The sequence below is a fragment of the Dermacentor silvarum genome, chromosome 1 (assembly GCF_013339745.2).
Source record: "Dermacentor silvarum isolate Dsil-2018 chromosome 1, BIME_Dsil_1.4, whole genome shotgun sequence".
Classification (NCBI taxonomy): domain Eukaryota; kingdom Metazoa; phylum Arthropoda; class Arachnida; order Ixodida; family Ixodidae; genus Dermacentor; species Dermacentor silvarum.
The window spans coordinates 127,942,980-127,965,105 of NC_051154.1; the positions used below are offsets into that span (position 1 = coordinate 127,942,980).

At 45.4% G+C, this 22,126-nt stretch overlaps 1 protein-coding gene across 1 annotated transcript in view; it reads left to right on the top strand.

The window, feature by feature from the left end:
• The window catches only part of LOC119436008 (clotting factor C), a 46,290-nt gene that overhangs the window by 15,965 nt on the left and 8,199 nt on the right, over positions 1 to 22,126 (top strand). The window contains exons 3-14 of the mRNA XM_049655158.1: positions 269 to 429; positions 3,323 to 3,418; positions 6,374 to 6,538; positions 7,486 to 7,692; positions 9,723 to 9,795; positions 12,158 to 12,355; positions 15,626 to 15,696; positions 16,466 to 16,636; positions 17,327 to 17,518; positions 18,132 to 18,320; positions 19,598 to 19,694; positions 20,607 to 20,848. Of these exons, the coding sequence (XP_049511115.1) occupies positions 269 to 429; positions 3,323 to 3,418; positions 6,374 to 6,538; positions 7,486 to 7,692; positions 9,723 to 9,795; positions 12,158 to 12,355; positions 15,626 to 15,696; positions 16,466 to 16,636; positions 17,327 to 17,518; positions 18,132 to 18,320; positions 19,598 to 19,694; positions 20,607 to 20,848 (1,862 nt within the window). The remainder of the gene's footprint in view (positions 1 to 268; positions 430 to 3,322; positions 3,419 to 6,373; positions 6,539 to 7,485; positions 7,693 to 9,722; positions 9,796 to 12,157; positions 12,356 to 15,625; positions 15,697 to 16,465; positions 16,637 to 17,326; positions 17,519 to 18,131; positions 18,321 to 19,597; positions 19,695 to 20,606; positions 20,849 to 22,126) is intronic.

The following is a 22,126-nucleotide window of genomic DNA, read 5'->3' on the forward strand; positions in this document are numbered from 1 at the left end:
AACGCCTACGCAGGTGCAAACCTCACTCAACTATTCGTGATGACCATTAGCCCGGAGCTTCTAGAACTTATCGCCTGAATTCTTGCTCCCATAAGCCTTTTATCATAAGACAAAAAAAAAAAAACACACTCTATGCCGGCTTTATCTCCACATTTACGGGTATTAGAACGAATGGCTCAGATAGCCGGACACTCTGATATAACTGCTTGTTTGGCTAAGGCTCACGAGTAAATGGAGTACTCTCACATACGAGAAACCTTTCTTGCAGGTGCAGCTACGTCCGCCGCCTTGAGTTTCGCTGCCGACCTTGCGACAGGGACTCTTACAACAAGGTCTGCCCAAACTATTCGCACTGTCGGACGTGTGCCGAAGGTCTGAATGCATGCGAAACCTGCCCGCCCGGAAAGTATGGTGTTTGGTGTACCTCGGGTGAGTTGTCAGCGAACGCACGGCCGCAACGGACAAGCTTCCGGGGCTGCGCATTGGCCAGCTCTGTCGGACTCCTCCCACGTTCGTTGCATGCATTATAGTTATAGGGTCTTCGTTTTCGGATTTGATATATTTTTTTCTAATACGGGGGGGGGGGGGGGATAAAAATTGGGTGGTATTTTTAAAGAGAGAAACTGGGGGAAAATCGGAGTTCTTTCTCTCTGCCAGTCCAAAATTAGGAATTTTCCGGGTAGCTTTCCCAAACGATTAACAGACGCAATGAACCCTTTTTGGACACAAACATATTTAACGAAGCGAAATCACTCACGGGAACACGTAGTGAGAAAGAGAGCTGCTGAAAAGTGACATGACGAACTCAATTATGTAAATACTCGTTGGCAGGAATTATTTATACGTTTAAAGGAAACCACGTAAACAAAAACAACAAATAGAGACGTGTTTGGCGATTGCTTGTTTGCTTTGTTCTCTGCACTTTAATTAACAAACAAAAAAGCATAGTAGTGCACATGGGCATGCTTCGCAAGAGGTGAGGTGGTGCTACTTGTCTTACTAGCCGTTGTTGACATACATTATCATATGCATTTTCAGCATTCCTGTGTCCATCCTGGATCTGTTGGGCCTTTCGTCCTTGTTTGTTGTCGTCCTGTTTTACTGCTTCGCGCCACACGCTCTTGGAGCAAAATTAATAAAACACCAAGGCTAGTCTGCCACCCTTTGAACGTACCACAGTTGGTTAAATGTCTGCTCAAGGTCACAGCTACCGCTCGCAATGCAGAGCAACGCCATCGCTGCGTTCGCTTCCAAGTGCATTACAGCTGTTTACATGTATGCGATGTGCGGGAAATGCGAAGCGGTGGGCCATGTAAACGCGGCTACTAAAAAAAGCAACAAGTTTCGCTCACTCAAGGCCAGAAGGCGCTGAATATAATATATATGCTGGTTTTCGCTTGAGTGGTTAGCGAAACGCAAGCGCTTATCGAATTAATATATATGTATAAGTAATAATATATATATATATATATATATATATATATATATGTATATATATATATGTGAATATATCACCATAATTGCTCTACGAGGTAAGCAGTGTTCATTAGTTTTGCAACAACTGCATTTATTATTATTCTTTACGAAAGGGCAAACTTCGTGGAGAAATTAGGTCTAGCGCGATTTTGATAAAGCTTGTTCGGGATGCAAAATCGGGAATTATCGTGAAATACGCGAAAGCGAATTACCCTAATTATAGTCAAGACTTTTAAAGCAAAAACACATTTTCAAAAACAGGGCAGGAACTCAGTAGTAACCTTCGCGAATAGTAAAACTCGATTATGAAGCTAAAAGTACCGGTCACGGTTGAATTCCTGCGCTTTAGTTAAAAAGAAAACAACAGTGGTCTTTACAGGGTTATTACATTCTATAAACGCGGACCCTAATGAAGCAACGGCCCGCACCGTATTAAATAAAAAAAAATTCTTCTTACCTGACAAAACCACGATCTGATTATGAGGCACACCGTAGCGTAGACTGCAGATCCACATCAGTGCATGACTGACGAGGACGGGAAGTGCTTGAACTGAGTGCATCACCCCAGCGATAGGATATGGAGCTTCAGCTAAAAGCCGTCGCCATATGGCAATGCGCCGCTTTTTATTCCTATTACCTATGCGCTGAAGCTAGAAAGGGGCACCTTACTGCCATCCCTCTCTGCCCCGCCCCCTTCTACCAGTCAAGTGCGTGTCCCGCCCCATCCACTCCGAAACAATATTCCTGGCTACACCACTGCGCTGATGTTGTGAGCACATTCAAGAAAAAAAAAAACGACATCATTACTTAATAATCGCTGCATCTAGACTTCAAGCAAGTTTGTAGCAGCTGTGCTTGTACAGTTGAATTTCCGAGGTTGTAGGTAGGTCGGTCCCGTATATCTTCATATAACATGATTTTCTTTTTCTGTGCAACTAAGAATATTACGACACCCGTTGACAAAGCTTTGTTCCGTTCCGGCTGTTTGTACTAAGCGTGTAAAAGGCTGTTTGCCCTAAGCGTTGAAAACATAGTTAATTCCTTCTCCAAGCAGCTACAACGCGAAGCACCCACTCATGCGACAGCAGCACTTTACTGAAAATGATTATAATAGATGTGTTCTACAGCACTCCACGGTCAACACAGAACGCGAAACGTCCGTCCCAAAACAGTGGTTGTTTAGGTTACCCACTATCTGCTCCCCATTCGCACAAAGGTTTAAACTGGAGATATTTAGTTTATGCGCTTGAATTGCGGTCGCGTCGGTTTGGGAGACGCGGCTGTAATATTCAGCAGTGGATGAGGGCTCGATTAGATTTAACTGGCCTGTGCTGAATTCCTCATGACAACACGGGAAGATTTTTGTTATAACATGCAGAGAACGTTGGTTTTTCGTGCTAAAAAAATGAAAAGAAAAAAGAAAAGGAAGCAATGAAAAAGAAAGGCCGCAGACGCACGATGGTGTTTCCATTGTCGCCTGCTCCTTGCATGGGGCCTGTTTGAATTATTTAACTTCATTACATAGTCGTGGTGAGTAGCTGTGTTTCCAAAGCAAAGTTTCTAGTCCAGGGCCCCATTAGGTGGCAACACTGATTCGGCAAGGTTCACCAGCCATTCCTGACCATTGGCCGGGGTGTCTGTCACCTGCTTTTTCCAGGAGGCACTGGAAATGGTAATAAAAGAAAAGCTACTATATTCGGGATGCTTGTAGACGAGACCGCAATAATAAATAACGGCAATTTGTTTTTAAATGGCGTCGACACCTCTGGTTCTGCGCCTGTAGCGGAACTCCATGAATTTGCGCAAGGTGAGCACTCGTCTTTAAGCCTGCCTTCTTTTCTTGCAGTGTGCAACTGTCAGAATGGAGGAGTCTGCGACAAGGACACAGGTCAATGCCGGTGTCTCCCAGGATTCTCAGGCGCTCTTTGCGAAATCAGAGATGGTAAGGGGATCGAGCATGTGTTTTAAGTTGGTTATTCATCACTACTGGAGAGCAGCGCATGTATATAACGAAATCGGAAACGTCGTGTGTTTCTACCGGCAAAGTATGTGCTTTCAAAGCGAAGCTTTCTTTGCGAACCCTCCCAGACATTCCTGACCGTTGCTGCTGGGTGTGGCTGCTGTCATGCCGAATAGCTTGAACAGCAAAAAAAAAAAAAAAAAAAAAGAAATTCACTAGTTTCAGGCTTTTTAAGCGAAGCATGTATTGGCTCACATGTTTCGGTGGCGAAAAACTCACGTGAAATAAAGAAAGGAAGAAAGAAAGAGCAGGTGCGGGGAAAGCTGCACCGGCGCCGGATCACGTGACGCCTGCGACCAATCGCGGTCGTTTGGTGTGTCGCGTGATGGAAAGGGAAGGAAAGGGGGTTGGCACGCACTCCGCCGGGCTTCCCTCGCCTCAGATGAGTTCGGTGGTCGGATGAAAAGACACGTGTGGTGCGTTCCGCCGAGGAGCAGGCTGCGTTTGTGCAACGGCGCCACGAACCCGCTCGGGAAAGGGCTCGTCGTCGACGTGCCTATTCTAGCGTGAAAGCTTTCGAAGCCTAGGCGAAACGTCAGCGTCGTCTTGCCCCCCAGGAATCCGACAACGGTGGTGCACGCCTCGGCAACGCTAGCGCCAACTTCCTCGGTGCGACGGCCAGGTTTCAACGCGAGTTTCTCAACCGGAACTTGGGAGCCAGCTGCAGTGCGTGTGACCGGTTGTGGTTCGAGCACAACGTGGTACTCGTCAGTGCAATTCATTCCGAGGAAAACCTAAGAAATACACGACAAGTTTCTCTTACCCCATTTCCTCGACAGGGGAGGGGCCGCTGATTTTTTTACAAAGAAGGCAGTTGATTGTCTATAAGCTACGAAGAGCCCTTTTTCTTGAAGCCATGGCTTCACTGGAAGCGTGCCGATATGTAAATTGAAGGAAAACGTCTTTACTAACGGTCGCACAGGCATTCTTGACTCTTTTGAGTACATTTCTTTCTGGTTCTTATGCATACACCGACCGGTAAATGGGAACAGGTAACATTGAATCCACAAGATCCTTATATAGTTTCTTCTTGGTGACACCAGAAATATACTCTGAGGAATATCGCACATTTAAAACATTGAACGCAGCCACGACTTCACGTAGATAACCACGAATGCCAGTGTGCTCAAAGTCGGAGGACGATGCAACAAATTGCGGTAACGCATTGTTTATTCTGACTTGTATTACAGTGTACAGAAAGGGATCACATTGGTCGCGAAGAAACATAAATCGTGACACGTCTTGCTTCAGGAATAAGTGCGCGAGTCCCAGCCCTCCAGCACGTATACTTCTATTGTGCCAATGCCAACTAGCTCAATGGCCTAACATTCAGAGCTCAAGACATAACACATGCGGAGGAAGTCGCCATCGCGCTAGCCGCCACACACCAGGACTCGCGCGTCATCACCGACTCGAGAGGGGCCTGCAGAAATATTGAACAGGGGTACATTCCTCTCATTGCGTCTCGCATCCTTCAAAATAGCGACTACCTCGGGGCCCCCGCGTCTCGAACGATCGTACGGGCTCCTGCTCATATGGGCCTCAAAGGCAACGAAACGGCAGACGCCGCTGCCCGCGCGCTCACTATCCGGGCAACGCCTTCAGACCCTTCCGAAATGGATCCCGATCCTAATCCGGCCCTCACTTTTCGAGAAATTTCAATGATACCAATTCGACCATGCAATTTATCCAAAGCCCTGTAAAGGCCTTACAAATGCAGAGGTACGCACACTCCCTCCGCCTTTACACCAAAACACTGCTGTGCCCGGCAGTTTTAAACCACGTTGATCCTGCCTGTACAGGATAATGCCTGCACTGTGCGGAGAAGTCTTCGGACATCTTCCACACGGTGTGGGCATGCCAATCAACCCCGAACCTCACCCCAAAACCAAACCCCACCCGCGATGACTGGGAGGCAGCCCTGCTCAGCTGCTCCGACCTGGCGAGCCAGAAGGCCTTGGTCGACCTAGCAGAAGCCGCGGCGGTCACCAATGGGCTCCTGTAATGAGGAACACACCTAGTGAGTGTGAGAGGTGGCCCCCTCCGGGTCACCTCAAGCTTCCTCCGTGTATTTTAAATAAAGTTTTTCAGACAGACAGACAGAGACGATCACCGCGTGCGTCACATTGCGTAGCACGGGAGCGCGAGAGCACATGCGCGTGCGCCAGGAATGAAATGGGCAAATTCATTGCACTTGATTGACCGCTTCTCGAAAGCTTCGCTTCACACAGATTCTAAAATGTGCGTTGGATCTGCATAATCTATTTTAAGCACAACGCCTTGTGTGTCATGTTAATGCCTCAGTTTCTGTTTCTATCTTCTGCGATGTTCCCCCGTTGTGTTAAAGGGAGCAGATGTCTCAGTTGCACCCACGAACCGGGTAGTATTTGTGCGTCACGTATAGTTTTACTCGGCTATTTGCATTAATGGCTGCGTTTTGTGTTACTTGAAAGAAGCTGTGTTTCATTCAAGGCACGTTGACGAGCAGTAAAGTTTCTGATACGGGGAGAGCGTCAATGGAGTTATTATTATTTTTACTATGAGATGTGTGGTACTAGAGGATAGCAGCATTTTTGTATCCATTTACGTTTGTTTATAGCTGTCATGCGTTTAAGTTTCCGTTCGTGTAGAGTACGTTTGTTTACTACATTAACTAAGTAATAGCAACTACGTTTAATCGTTCTGAATCCTTGCATTGCTTTGCCCATTAAAGATTTCACTCATGGGTTTAACACCCCTTTCTGCAAGGTCACACAGGCTTTTAATTTCATATTTGTTCATCACTGTTTGTGATGAACTATTTGCAGCTCTTTTTAAAATTGGCCTATGAATGATCGTTACTATTCCGCTACTTATCTACTGCCGTATTCTTGTCAGGCTGCACTCCTCCAGCTCATCAGCAAGGTGTCCTAGCAACCATGGCGCCAGCAAACCTGCCAAAGATTATTCATTACAACTGCCCAACTGGTTTCAAGAGGATCGGCGCTGGCACCATCAACTGCCAAAACGATGGCTCATGGAATGGAGCGCCACCCTATTGCGGTGAGCTAGACCACCATCTGTATAGGCTGCGTCTCTCTCTCTGCATTTGTTCTTCCTCAGCTGAAAAGGAAATTTTTCAGACTTTATATAAAGGGCCTTCATCTCTCCATGCTGCATGGTTCGCGTGTTAATTGCGCAACGACGTGACAGCACTAAGGGTTAGGGAGACGTTGCGTATATCTGATGCTTGAAATCTAAGCTGACAGAGAAAGGTCATGTTGTATGGACCAGCGAACTTCAGTCGTCGACAAGATGTAAATTTGTGCGCAACTCGGCGTTCTTAATGACGCTCGGCACGCTGGACGGACCACTCACACGTGCGCCTTGAGCGCCTGCTCGACGCCATCATATAAACGGTTGTCGTAAAAAGCCCCTTTAAGACGCAATGGGCTTCGAGGGAGGGAACAGACTGCGTGAATGTTCTTTTTTGAAGTGGTAGTCTTGAGAAAGTTGGAGTGGTTCATGCTCAATGGTGTGACCACATGCCGCATGCTGTGATGATTCAGTAGCCCAAATGAAGATACCGTTTTGCTTTTTTTTCGCTTTTTTGTTTTCTGTTTTTATGTTGGAGCCGCAAGCGACGCACAATATATCGTAGCCAATTCTGGAACGGCTTGCGGTATGCCCTACTATAAGGCTAGCTAATTTCTTTGGCTGCGCTCCTTTCTACCGCATGCAGTGACACTAATTTTGCATGCCAGGGACACCCAGAATAGAATGCAGACATTACGCCTGCGCCAGCCTAGACTATCTATGCGAAAGAAAAACACGACAAACGTCGGGAAGATCCACTTTTACTAATAGCGCTCGACGAGAGAGCAATTACTTCGCAATCTATGTTTCACAGGCGTGCAACGACTCGTGCAGGGTTCACCTCCCGCACGCCCCTCCTATGCTTTTTTTTCCTCCTTGCCAGTCGTTTTTATGCGACGTTGACCCTTACGCAGAGAGGCAGGTGCCGTGCCCTCCGTTACCCGACGTGGCTCGGAGCGTTGCGCAGGTGCATGGTTCCGCGACCAGCGTGCGGGAGATCCAGTACAACGGCACCACCGTGACCTACTCATGCGCCGACGGATACGAAATTGTCGGCGCAAAGTCACTGGAGTGCACCCAGGAGGGCGTCTGGTCGGCGCCTCCACCATTCTGCCTTAAAGGTGAGTCTGTCGAGCAGAGAAGGCGCCTGGCTTTACATGCAGCCATAATGGCGATGCTGGTGTGTGACAGTCAAGAGAGAGAAAGAGAAGGCAACCTTATATGAAGGAAGCAAATAGCTGGGACCGTAGTTTAGGACGATCACTTTCGGCAATACTATCGCCTCTGCCGTCAGGCGCGTGCTGATTGGCTGGTTGAGCACTACGTCACGCGAAGGCGATAGTATCGCGGAAAGTGATCGTCCGAAAATACATCCCCTGATTAGCGTACTGATACGGTAATTGAGAGGCGTGTTCTGTGAATCAGCTATAGAGAAATTAACAGTCATTGGCATGCCTCACTGACTACTGGCTTGGTTGACACTTCCCATAATGCGCCGTCCTTATTTACCCTTATTTATTATTTATTTATTACGCTAATTACGTGACTGGGGCCGTGCTGCACACAGCAGTCTCAGTGCCATTGATAGTATGAACGGTTTTATAGGTCAAATGACATCTCCTACACTTTCCACGTGACGGATACTGCCTGTAAGAATGAAGATTTAAATGGATTACCGTGGCTAGTTATAGCCCTGGCCAATGCTCTCCAGGCACGGTTCCATGTCTTGATATTTACTTAAAATACAGAAAAATATGGAGGGAAGAGGAGAGGTGCGATGGCTTCTGTAGTACCGCACCATATAACACAACAGTATAAGTTTTCATTTTCTAACACTTCCCTTTAACAGGAATGTTAGGAAACGTTAAACAAATGCCACTACCCCCTATTAACAAAAACGCTTAACTTCATCTGTGTTTTTCTCAGTTTCATTGAGTGATGGCAGTTAATTTATACGCAACTACTTTTCAGCGCATCACAAGTTTAGTAACCCTTGCCCTTATTTCCTATTGCATTAGCACAGTTGATTCGAATACCGAGAAGATAGGGCATGCATGTACTGTACATGCAGGAGGCGGTACCAGCTTTGTTCACACGAATTCTCGTTGCTTTGCTGAACAGTCGTCATGTTGAAATGATTCTGTCAGGCGATTTGGTGCCGTATTATTGGATACAGCGACACAACACAAAGCGCTCTGCATCGTTCCTTTTTTTTCTCCTTGCGTGTGGCTGTGTTGCTATACCAAGACAGTCGACACAACCAGCGCTGGCAAGGAACGCACTCATTATAATTAATTTAAACAGCACATTATTAGTTGACTGAGTAAATAATTAACTTGTAACCAGCTTCAAGTACTCCTTCCGTGGAAGCTATATACTTCGGAGGCCAAATTAACAAAGCTTTTCGCCCCTAAGTTCTTCGTGCTATTGGCAGGCGGCTTGTCCTCATCCTACTTTTTACGTCAGTTAGGCGGACCCAAGAGTGCCAAACATTTTCGCGCGAAGTTTATGATGGACGAAGCGCTATTACATGCGCAGAAGTTTTTTATGTGAGTCGGATGAAAGTTTGCATCGACAAGAACAGTTTTCTTGTCTCGCTTTCACAGTTCGATGGTTCGATGCTGTGGATGTAAGTTCGACCGTGAACCTGTGCATTGTTTGATAAGTAAACAAAGCCAAGGTGGCCCAAATTGTTCCACAGTCGCCCGCTACGGCGAGCCTCATAATGAGATCGTGGTTTTGGCACGGAAAACCCCATTATTTAGTAATGTTTTTACAAATGAATGAATGAATGAATGAATGAATGAATGAATGAATGAATGAAGCATGCGTGCGTTTCTTATACAGGCGCTATTTGTCTCAGTAGAGCGGCAAGTTGGGCTAGTTGGTGGATGTTCATCTTGTAAAAATGGGGGTACTGCGCTAAAAGAACACGGACAACAGAAGTAGAAGCGGACAGGACGCGCGCAAACTCGCAACCCATTTTTACAAGAAATTCATCGCAAGCTTAGACATTTGTCACACCAGTTAAAACATAACGATCCTCTACGATCTGAAATCACGCTGTCACTAATAGGTTCGCTTCCTGCCAAGAAAAGCAACGTACCGCATCTTATACACGTTCTCACTGAGATCCAACGTTTTCTTCCAGTTTCCGAAACAGAAGTGACGTGCTCAACAAAAGCCAACGAGATCTTATCTGATGATAGCGACACGGCGGTGAGGTAAGTAGAGCACGTACAAACACTTCTCGTTTAGCTACAAAATCTGTGCTTATCGTTAGGGGGTACGCGAGATGTACTCAGACCCCGATTTAACAACAATACGTATACTTGTCATAGTGCCGCAATGTTCCTCCAGTCCGCGCGGTCGGGCGGCCGAGCACGAATTAATACTATGGACGCAGTTCAGGAACTCCTGCTTTATACCATGCCGCCTGAAAGTCGCAGTTAGCCGTATGATTTCTGTAACGTAGTTAAAGGCCAGAGCCAACAGATAATGATCTATCTTTAGAGGTGGTTTACTGTACAAAAGCTATCTTGCGGAGCTGATGGTTGAGGCAAGTTGTGAATGTAACAGGCATTCCAAATTCTTGTGAAACCCCTATAGGTTTCCTTTGTCTAGATTTTTGCTTTACTCTTTGGTGAATGACGATGTTTCCCTTTCAACAGATGCCCTTGTAACTCATTCTAATACTCATGCCTCATATACTGACTCAAAACATGACTCGATATCGAACTTACGGTGATTACGGTTGTATACTACTGATAACTGACTACGTGAGATCTGACGCAGAAACTTTTTGCTAGTCATCTTACAGTTAATACGTTATCTTTAAATGCCGTGTTTATTGTGCTTTCCTAATTTACCGGAGGATCCGCCGTGGTTGCTCAGTCGCTGTGGTGTTGGGCTGCTGAGCACGAGGTCGCGGTATCGAATCCCGGCCAAGGCGGCCGCATTTCGATGGGGGCGAAATGCGAAAACACCCGTGTACTTAGATTTAGGTGCACGTTAAATAACCCCAGGTGGTACAAATTTCCGGAGTCTCCCACTACGGCGTGCCTCATAATCAGATCGTGGTTTTGGCACGTAAAACCCCATAATTTTTTTTTTAAATTTAACGGACGAGTTTTTATTGACTCATATATCTGGATATACTCTAAATATACCTTCAGGTGTGAGAAAGCTTTTACAGACACCAGCTGATTGTCGTGCCTCCTCTGCGTTAGGGCATGGTGTCCGTTGATCGGTAGCGCTGGTACAGGTGTGGGAGTTTATGGTTGTCTTCGAACTCGAACCCTGCAGAGGGAATCTGTTCAAGCGGGCTCCGATACTTCGCGGCCTAAGTATGCAGCCTGAAGTAGGCACTTTGCACTTTTTTATTTTATTTATTAACTGTACGCAATGATATATTGGTGCCTGTTAGACGGGGCCGGCCACTCCACTTCTCTTAATTTATAGATGACCTAAAAAGGAATTGTCGAACAAAATGTAAAGAAAATACTATATAGTGCCACCATTTTGCATTTGACTGTGGTGCCTACGAAGAGCGCCTCCTAATGTCAGGGTGCATGTTTAGGCCGCAAAATATCCGAGTCTTTTCGCAGTTTGCAACAAAAGTAAAATACCTCCAACTCCCTTTTTTAATTTCGTATCCTTATATCTCTGTTTATAGCATAATTTATGATAATATGTTGTCATTTATGTTATAGATATCTTCATAATTAAAACGCTAAGGAGTAAACAACAGTGACAGTATAGCTCCGCTTCAACGTGGGTGGCTTAATTTTCCTGTAGGGGATGAGCCGACTTTACTGTCTGGATCAGGTGCTTTTTTTTTTTTTTTTTACCAGCACAAAATTTCTAAACGTTGCTTGTGGGTGATAGTGCAATCCCAACCCTTGTTTACTCGATGAGGTGACCATTACTTCTGCTAGAAATAAATATGCTCAGTTGAATAATTAACACAATTACGCTAATTAAAATTTTCATTAATTACTTTACGGCACATTCTGTAATTAACAAATTGTAGCCGGTGATGTAGCAAGGCGTATCAACTTGGAAAGAAATTCTCAGGACCGCACCAATCTCGATATAATCATTTTCATAGTGTCTGACGAAATGCATAGGCGTTCCATTAATTTTCGTGCTTCAATGTAAAAAGTAGCGTTTTCATCAAAAAAAAAAAAAAAGTAAGTGGAACAAGTGCTTTTTTACCGCAAGGTTGACGGCGCATATATCGGAACTGGTGCCCTCCTCAGAATTCATTCCAAGTGGATATGCCTTGCAAACTCACTAGCTACAAATCGTAGGTTGAAATATGTGCCGTAAAGTAAATTAATTAAAAAGTTAGTGTAATTATGTTAATTATTCAATTAGGCGTTTTGATTTCGCGTAGGAATAATGACCGCCTCATCGAGTAATTCGGCTCGATGGTTAGAAAAACATGCGCTATTTGCCGCAGGCAATTTTTGAAAAATTTTGTTGCAGCTAAAAAAAAAAAACCCTATATACGTATATAAACTGCAGAGCACATGAATGCGCTTATCGGATCTCCTCCCGCTGCCAATTTCTGACGACTCGCAGGGTCCACTGTCCTCCCGGCTGCGGTCTGGTGTCCGGTTCAGTGATCGGTGCTTACCAATACCACGTTCTCTCCTCGCTCTGCCGCGCGGCCGTGCACGCTGGCCGGTTGAACAACGCCGGCGGCGCAGTGCACGTGCGCGCTACGGGCGCTTACGCGGACTTCGTCTCCTCCACGGCACACGGTGTGTCTTCAGCGAAGTGAGTGCGGCCGATCCGTGGCTGGGTCATCAATGGCCCCGCACTATCACTGTGGGGTCCTTCCAATGCTCACTGACTCTGTGCCGGTATTTACGCGACGTGTTGCCGCGTGTACGTACAAAAAAAAAAAAAAATTAAAGGAAGTCAAAGCAGAGTTAGTGGTGGTATAGTCTATTTGGCCAGACTAAAGCTTTAGGGCTACATAAATTTCAGTAACAAACGGAACACAGTGAGAGCACAAAAAAAGTAAGATGAAATAATTTAAGAATTCTGGCGTTGAACGTCCCGAAAATGAGCAGTGGGTTTATATTATGAGGGACGCAGTAGTGGATGGCTTTGGATTATTTTGACCATACGGGTTCTTTAACGTGCACCCAAAGCGCGGTATACACGAGCGCTTTGCGTTCCGCGGCCGCGTCGGCCGGGGTGAAACTCGCGACCTCGCAAGCTCAGTGGCGCAATGCCGTAGCCACTGAGCTACCGCGGCTGGTAAGATGAAACAATCAAAAGTATGCGTGATTGGTCGCCCAATGCACCGTGTCAATGGTAGATATGAAACGCGGAAGAATAAATTGCAACTGTCTGCGCACGGTAATTTTCGCGCTGGGATATCTCGTACTCATCCGCTCGCGAAACGCTTGCCGTATAGTGGGTTCTCACCGAAGTTTACGGGACAGTTGCAGGCCTGCCAAGGTGTGAACCTCAGAAAGCGGGGAAGGTGGGGGGGGGGGGGGGAGGTAGTTGTACGGAGTTATCTTTTCAATCGAAGCTTGTAACGCTAGCCTGCGCCGGCGATGTAACGCTAAAAAAACCCAGCTGCTCTCAGAGCTGCACAGGCACGTGACACGTGCTCGGCACGCGCTTATGCCACTGCTTCCGCGTTCGTCGTCGTCGTCCGCTTCCACAGATGGCTGCGTTGCCGCTAATCATTCCTGCGTAGAATTGAACTTCTCTTCTGGCGTCGTAATGGGGAGGCCGCGTCTACGGGGGTATGGGCCATTGCTTAAGGGAGTATGAGCCATTCATTGTCTTACGTAACGGACACACTTAATTTTGAAGAAAATTCATGGAAATACATCCAGAATGAACTCGCTTGGACAAAGGCTCGTCGTCGACATGCCGATTCTAGCGTGATGGCTTCCAGATCCTAGGTGAAACGTCAGCGAAGAGCCGCGGACTCCGAGTTGCGGGAGCGCGATGTTGAGGCCAAACGTCAGCGTCGTCTATCCCTCCAGGAACCCGACAATGGTGGAGCACGCCTGGGCAACGCTAGCGCCAACTTCCTCGATGCGACGGCCACGTTTCAACGCGAGTTTCTCAACCGGAACTTCGGAGCCAGCTGCAGTGCGTGTGACCAGTTGTGGTTCGAGCACAACGTGGTACTCGTCAGTGCAATTCGTTCCGAGGAACACCGAAGAAACACGCGACAAGCTTCGCTTACTCCCATTTCCTCGACAGGCGAGAGGCTACTGAGTTTTTTTTTTCTTTCTTTAGGCTTGCTCTGAGCATACGCTTTTTGAGGGATACATGCGCACTTAATTAACAATATATTTGCTTTACACGCACTGCACAATTAAGCAATAGCAAATTTGGAACAGCAGAGACTGACAAAGCAAAACGTTGTTTTTAGATCACAGTGACTCAGCGAATTTGCTGTTGCCGATTTCGCCTGCTTCAGGAACAGGCTGAAGTACCCCTATGGAGTCTTTTCAACATCAGAAAACCTCCAACGGAAGTTTCGGAGACTGACGACCGAGTCTTTCTCGAGAACTGAATTTATTTTTTGTAAAACATGCATTCGTAAAATGGCAAGGAGCCCAAAATTGTAAACTTTACGAATAATTCGGGAGGATTGGCAGGCATGCAGTTTCAATGCTACTCTTGGCGAATGACAACGCTTCGCTTCCTTATAGACATTATTTATTTCTTTTCGTGCAGAAGCAGAAGAGCAGTAGCCGTGACATTTTAATCAGAGAAATTATAAATTTCATACATAGAAATACGAGCCTTGTTTATACTGCATTAAAGTTACGTTACCACGTAAATAGTCTTATTGCTCAACTGTTTATCTGCGCTGCTATACGGGGTGTTCAAAATTAAACTTTACGGAATTTTTAAAAATTGCCTGTGGCAGGTAGCATAACTCTTATCATTGAGCTGGGTTATTCAAAGACGCGGACATTAGTAGCACGAGAAACTGAACCACATATTTAACTAATGAACAAGAATTGACTAATGAACTTCTTAGTTAATTACTTTACGATACATATTGCAATTTACCAATTCTAGCCGGTGAGCTTGCAAGACGCATCCACTTAAAATGAATTTCAGGATGACACTAGTTTCAATACATTATTTCCCAAAGTGTGGGACGAAATACATGGGCGTTCCTACTTTTGTGCTTCAATGTATAAAACAGCATTTTGGTAAAAAGGTGAAACAACAGTGCATTTTTACGGCGAGTTTGATGGCGCATATCTTCAAACTGGTGTCATTCTGGAAATTCCTTTCATGTGGATACGCCTGACATGCTCACCGGCTATTATTCGTAAATTGCAATATGGGTCGTAAAGTAATTAACTAAGAACTTAATTAGTGAATTTTTGTTATTTAGTTGAATATGCCTTTCGATTTCTTGTGCTACTAATGTCCGCCTCATCGAATAACCCAGCTCAATGATAAGAATTATGCTACCTGCCACAGGCGATTTCTAATAATTCTGTAAAACTTAAAAATGAACCCTGTATAAGAAATGCACTAGTGCCAGTAAATTACAGTCGGCCATGACTTAGAGGAACACATTGCAGATTTGCGGATTTATTTGTAATTTTAGGTATCTGTAAACTGTTTTCCGCACGTATTACTTTCTCCAGGGCTTTGTTAAAAATGATTATAGAGTTTAACGTCTGAAAGCAGCTCACGGTCTATGAGATACGCCGTAGCGGGAGGCTCCGGGTTAATTTTTATCACCAAGGGTTCTTTTAACGAGTACCCAAAGCATGGTACTTGACAGTTTTTGCATTACGACCCCATCGGAACGCGGCTGGTGTGGGCGGGAGTCGAACACGCGTGACCGTCGTACTCTAGCAGCAGAACGCCAAGACCACTGAGACATTGCGGCAGATATGGGCTTTGTCATTTCTGACGCAAACACCACGCTTGCTCACACCGGCGCGTTTCGTAGTTTTTTTCTGGGGGGGGGGGCATAATTGTTTTCACTCTTTAATGACCATACATGTGTACATAACTTTCATATTTGTATAATTGCAGTTACTCAACTCTTGGAGCCAGTTTCAAGTTTGTTACTGTGGACGACTCCCAGTGGAGGATTCCTGAAGAAGGTGCGCAAACGTGCAGAAAAACACACGCACACATAGGGATGTGTTTTATTTAATGATCATCTAGGCCTAACGGGGTCGCCTTACGAACAGTACTTCAGCTGGCAATACGAAGTACATAGGCAACAATGTGCGCTGACGTAGTTAAGAATGCTCGTCGCTGAGAACCTAAAGAGTGGTTATATGTATCTTATTTCGGCCATCAACAGTTGACATGGATACTCGTATCGGGTTCGTTCTCTAAGATGCTCCCAGATATAAAATGGCTCTAATACTTTGTTTTATCAAACCGAAAGGCAGTGGAGCCAACAAAAGCACAGTGAAAATTGACAGCAATTGACAGGAAATTGACAAAAGAAATTATGTATTAGGCTTAAGTTTGCAATAAGCCTAATATTCTATTCTAAAGGAAAGGGCAATGCAAGCAAAGATAACTTGACGCGAGAGGGAGCAGAGCCTACAACCTCCGCATGACATGTACAGTGCTCTACCAAATGAACTACGGCTACAGTTGTCCTTTCGTCCACTTCTATGTCATTTTTCCTTTCTATTTCATTTTTCCTTTCCTTTCCGATACACTTAAAATATTAAGTGTATCGCAAATTTAACCGCCATCCATAATTAATTTGCAGTTCAATAACAATGTTAATATCCCATATGCTTCCTTTCCATTCATCGTCTATTGGCTTCATGTGGTCGTCGAGTCGCTCAATTCCCCAGATTTTTTTTCTCTGAACTAATAATTTATGTGCTACTTCACTCCTCTTCACAGGATGTCCGCCCAAATGGAGAGATTCCGGCAGTTTTTGTTTTTACTCTGCCGGGAAAAGCCGCTCTCAGGCAGCAGCGAGACACTTTTGCCGAAATCTAGGAAGCCAAGCTATAGCTCTTCGCGGAGACAACGCTACGAGAACCCTTGCTGCCGAATTTCTGGCGGCTAATGGTATTTCCTTTCTCAATTCATTGTTCGAATCAAGTGCAATTTCACCCAATTTTGCGTGCCTCTGGGTAAACTTTCGCTGCAACTCACTTTGGCATTGCGTCTCGCAAACATTTTTCAATTAAATTACATTTGCATTAGCATTTGTTAGAGACACTGAGTATATTCAAGACCCTAACTGGAGGGTCAGGCGTAGAAATTAAAAATGCTTGATTCCTGCTGCTCCATTTTAAGTCTAAATCGGTACCTCAAGTCAAATGCCTAAGCGGGCATAACGCATGCTTCCCATTGGGAATATCAGAGGTGAGACGCGATCAAACGAACCTTATTGAAAATAAGAAAATAAACACATGAAAGGACAAGTAAAAAAATATTGAAGGAAAACTTACCAACTCCAAAAGCATGCACGCGGCCAGTACTTTGAAGCTAACCGTGTATAGCAATATGTTACAATAATATGAATTCATCATTACACACTAATAACGAGGAAACCTTCAGAAAATTTGAAGACTACCTCAATCATGCTACAGTAGTGTTTTAAACATCAAAGTATATAATGCTTGAAATTGCACAAAAATTATGCGCGGTTACTGTGCTATTTAGAGTAGAATCAGTATAACCCCGTAATATTGTAGTAGCATCTGGCCTTATGTGTTGCGATAAAAAGTAAGTTAAAGCAATTGCTCTTTGCAGGAATCGTGGAAACATGGCTTGCAGAGTTTCGAGTCCAGTCGCCATTCCTGCCAATCCCGGTAAACAACGATACGCCTGGAGACAGCTGCATGGCTCTAAGCGTCGTTAATCCCAGTCAGCCCGAAGTCGTTACAAGGCCATGCAGTGTCAATCTTCCTGTCATTTGCTTTGCGCTCAAGACCGTAAAGCTAGGTGAGAATGAGACCACCATTTCTACGATTTAGCATGGATTGATGCTAGCAGCACACAAATGTAAGCACTCAATATGTCGGCTTAAGACGACCTCCTTTCTGTATTGAATAGGCTATAGTTATTTTTGCTGCGACGATCTGATATGGTAGCCTAAATAATCGGTAGTATTGCTTTGTCTTTTCTTTTGTTTTGTTTTTTTAACTTGGGTTACTAGCAGTTGTGTCCACTCGAAGTGAGGACTGTGAGGTTAGGGAGTTCGTGTAACTTTTCAAAATTTTCCATTCATTTCTTGAATCCCTTCAAGTTCTACGTACCAAAGTCAAAGTAAAGTAGATAGTAAGTTGGCGTACGTGCGTATTTCACTCAGAAATAATGACGTAGAACACCCACCTTGAAGAATTCTCTGCGTATGACCATTATGCTCCAGTTAAACTGGAACCAGTATTTTTGGCACTCCAACAGGACACCTCTGGTCACTTAGCGGGCATTTGCCGAGCAAAAAGGACAAGAACAGGCAAAATGAAGATTGGGAAAGGACGAGGAAGAGAGAGGCACATGCACGTGTAACGTGATGCAGATCGTCTAGATATGAACGCATTGCCGTCGTGTGCAGTCCAGTGCGAGGACCCAGGCCCTGTTAAGGGTGGCTCTGCGCTGGTGGAGAAGACATCGCATGGTCGCTTCCTGGAGGGCAGCCGCATATCCTACTACTGTAAGGAACTGCACTACCTCAGCGGAGAGGGAACTCTCACGTGCACCGCCAACGGCACCTGGAGCGCCCTGAAGCCTCGTTGCATTCCTGGTGCGTGCTAATATATAGTGCTTCTTGGGCCATGCCGTTGAGCGATGCGGGGAAAATGCTTGCGCACCAGTCCGGCGAAAAAACTTACTGGGCTCCACACGAATTCCATGCAATGTCCGATCTTGCTATAATAATTTGTTTTTCTCTCTCAAGTTTGTATTTTTACTCCTTAAGTGAGGTATAACTTTTTAGAGCGGATAGTTTGTATTTAGAACGTAAAACACAGCGCTGTTATGTGTCTTCCGGCTCATTCTTTGCCTACAGGGAAAGTCTAGCATAAAAAAAAAAGCCTTGAAGGCTTGCAATTTCCAAAGAATCCACAGAATATTGACCGTGGCAGCAGTAATGCGAAGTAGAGCACTAAAGTGGCTTAGGAAAGCCTAAGGTATTCTCCCCGCTATATGACTCGTCATTTTGGGAAAGCCTGCGCGGCACACTATTACCGCGGGCGCCGTGCAGCTTAAAGGCACTGCATCACAAACAGTGGAATGTGTAGTAATGCAAGCTGTACTAAAATGCCGTTTGACAGAGAATAGAAAAACCCCTGCAATGTTCTTTTCTTTTTTTCCTTTTTTAAAACAATGATTTCGCGTTGTTTAAGAACAGCGGTGACCGGTCAATGCTTCTGCACAGACAGGCTATCCATTTTGGTCTCCACTTTGGCCTAATTCATCGCATTCATGTTGTCTTAATATAGTCTACTTCGTCAGCTCGAGCAGGAGTCCGTGTGCCTCCAGCCCGACGTAATTTATGAATCTGGGTGCTTTTTCGTAATTATCGTAAGCAACCTCACATGCACAATTTCTTAAAGCGAATTTGAGAATGCAACTTTGGCATGGATAAAATTCAAACACCAAGCACGTCTTTCACAGCAAAGCTTTTACTAATACCATTTAGAGTGACTTCTTAAAATTTTCATTTTACTATGAAGCATTTGGTTGGTGCTTGAATTCTGCTGTTTAATTACTCAATCAGATATTTCTTCCAAACGTTTATATCTAAATTTTGCATATGCGCACAGTAAGATATGGTTGTAGTCAGACGCTCCGCCCATATACAGTATATGCAGACATCACTTAGACGTAACTTAGCACTGAGACATAACAGTACCAATGCGACCTCAATTAGTATGTAAGCCACTCAAGAATTATTGGAACGTAAAGTTGCTCGAATAAATTTTGTTACTTTGCTGGCTCGCGCTGAACATGTCGGTATAGCTTCTTTTGTGAGCTTTTTAATCCTGACCATTTGCACCGCTTTCCCGGCCGCATTTCCAGTGGTCACCTGTGGAGAGCCGGAAGTTCCAAGTCACGGGACCATCCGCGTGCTTCCCCCGATACGTGGTGGGGATCCCCGGCACGGACCAGTGCGCGGGTTAGCGATTTTTTTTTCTGTCTCTCTCTTTGTTTGTTTCTTCTGTACATATATGTTGTTGTTGCTGTTGTTGGAATACTGGGTCCGCTGAGATAGTGTTTTTGACTTGCATTGCTTTACGTTGAATACAGACATTCTTTACGAACATGATGAATCTTGGCGGGTCTATTAAACGCACGCACGCACGCACCTACACGCGTCTCTTAGCGTTATGCATGCGCTTCCGGTAGTTCTTAAGGCGCCGTTGCAATTCTCTCAAATATTTGCAGGAATAGCCGCGGGTTCTTCTTGAGATTACGCGCTCTAAACGTATCGCAGATTCGGCTATTTATAACTGCTTTTTGTAATAATTGAGCTAAGAGAATCAAAGCCCCTGAAGACTGGAGATTTTTTTTTGTGTGTGGTTGTCTACATGATTGCTGCTGCTAATAGGATGAGTGAAGAAACATATATGGCCAGGCCTCGTCCAAAGTTTTCAGACAGTTCATGTGCCAAGTAGCGGTCAGTGCAGTGACGTCAGATGAAAGAGGACAGTTAGGTTCACTGTCACTGCAGTTACTCGGTCGGCAGCTCAGTGGTGGACAAGTGACAGTTCCCCCATACATTGCAAACCCCACTGCTAACCGCTCAGCACTCAAAAAATCCATGAGGCAGCACCATTTTTCAGGCATCCCCATCGCACGGAGACAGGAATGAGCCAATGAAATTTTTTTTTCTGCAATTATCGAGTAACAAGGAAATGGCAGATATTAGAAAGCACTGCAAAATCTAAACGCCAGCGAATTAACCCTCGCTGAATCTAACGTAGTTGACTTTTCTAGAGCATTACGTCAAAGAATGAAGGGGTGGAGAGTGCAACCTGTGCAGGGCATGTGCTTTTGACTTATAATTAATGAGGCTGCTTGCGCCCAGGCATGCGCGGGCGTCCGTGCCGATACGGCTGCAACGTCCGCTCAGCCTAAGCTCCACGGCGTACGATGGGAACGACACGATGGCTGCCAATGAAGTGAACCTGGTGTTGCCCCCAGGACACCACCGTGTCGGCTCCCGTGCTGAGTACGCCTGCCTGCCACAGTACGAGATGGCTGGCTCCACGGTGCGGCGGTGCCTGTCGTCAGGACAATGGAGTGGTTTACCGGCCACCTGCATTCCCGGTAGGTGCGCACACAGCGCACGATAATCTGTACAGCGCGGTTTCTTTAGCTTTACTGCGAACAGTAGTTATGATATAGAAAATTAGACCGTTCATGCTTATTGGTCTGCACGAATACAACTGAAGACACAGATGTAGAAGGACACAGGACCAGCGCTCGTCCTGTGTCCTTCTACCTCTGTGTCTTCAGTTGTTTTCGCGCTCGCCAATAAGTGTGCATCCTTTCCAACTCGCCCCTGCATCTTTCTACCTTACCGCAATTAGACCGATCGTGTCTATTCTTTTCTTGGTTCTTTCATCGCGCTCTGGTTTGAACATCGGGCAGACGTGACGTAAAAAAATTACTGTATCAGGCATGCCTTGGATCTAACCAATGATAGCGAGGCTTCAAGTACAGCGCTCTAATCACCACGCCAGCACCGCTTTGCGGAAGTGAGTGCATCGCTCAATCGTCCTCCTGCATCTAAAAATGTTAATAATGTTAACAATTAGTGTTGTGAAATTCTTTTTTTATATATATATATATATATATATATGTAAAGAGAGAGAGAGAGAGAGAGTGAGAGAGAGAGAGTGAGAGAAAGAGAGAGATAAACTATTTGCGGAATACAGCTCAAAGCCCTGCTCGGATAGCGACGGGATATAATGTATGTCTGAAAAGTTACTCTAGAAATGAAAGGACAAGTTTGCACACAGATAGTTTGAAAGAGTTTTAAGGTTCTAAACGTGGCGCCAAACACACCTGGCTGCTGACACTTGAAGCTGCGCATAGCGATACGCAGTATCCAAACGCGGAATATGCTTCAGCTTGCTTTCATTGTCAAGGTTCCAGGAAAAATTCCAGAAGATTGCTAAGGTACCTGATGAGTCTCTCTGTTGGGTGCACTTTCTGTTTACACATATTTGCTTTTACATAATGTGGGGTAGCCTCTTAGCGTTGTCCGGAGAGAGAGAGCAAACTTTATTCTCGCTTAGTGGATTACTAAGCAGGAGGCCTCAGTCCAGGCCGCCTCTGTCAGCGTGCTTGATGGCGGATGAGATGTACGCTGCCAGGTATTCGTGTTCCTGATATGTATTGGCTATAGTCAGCTATCCGGGGTTTGGTGGTAGGGATAAAGAGGTGTGAGAAGGAAGTCTAGGAGGGGGAGGGTGGCATATCCACAATATATGATTGGTGTTCGGGTGGTCACCGCAGTGTATGCAGAGAGGGAGATCTTCTGTGAGACCTTGGTGAAGGTGAAGGTGGGCTGGGGTTACAAGGGTGTCTGTTTGAGCTTTG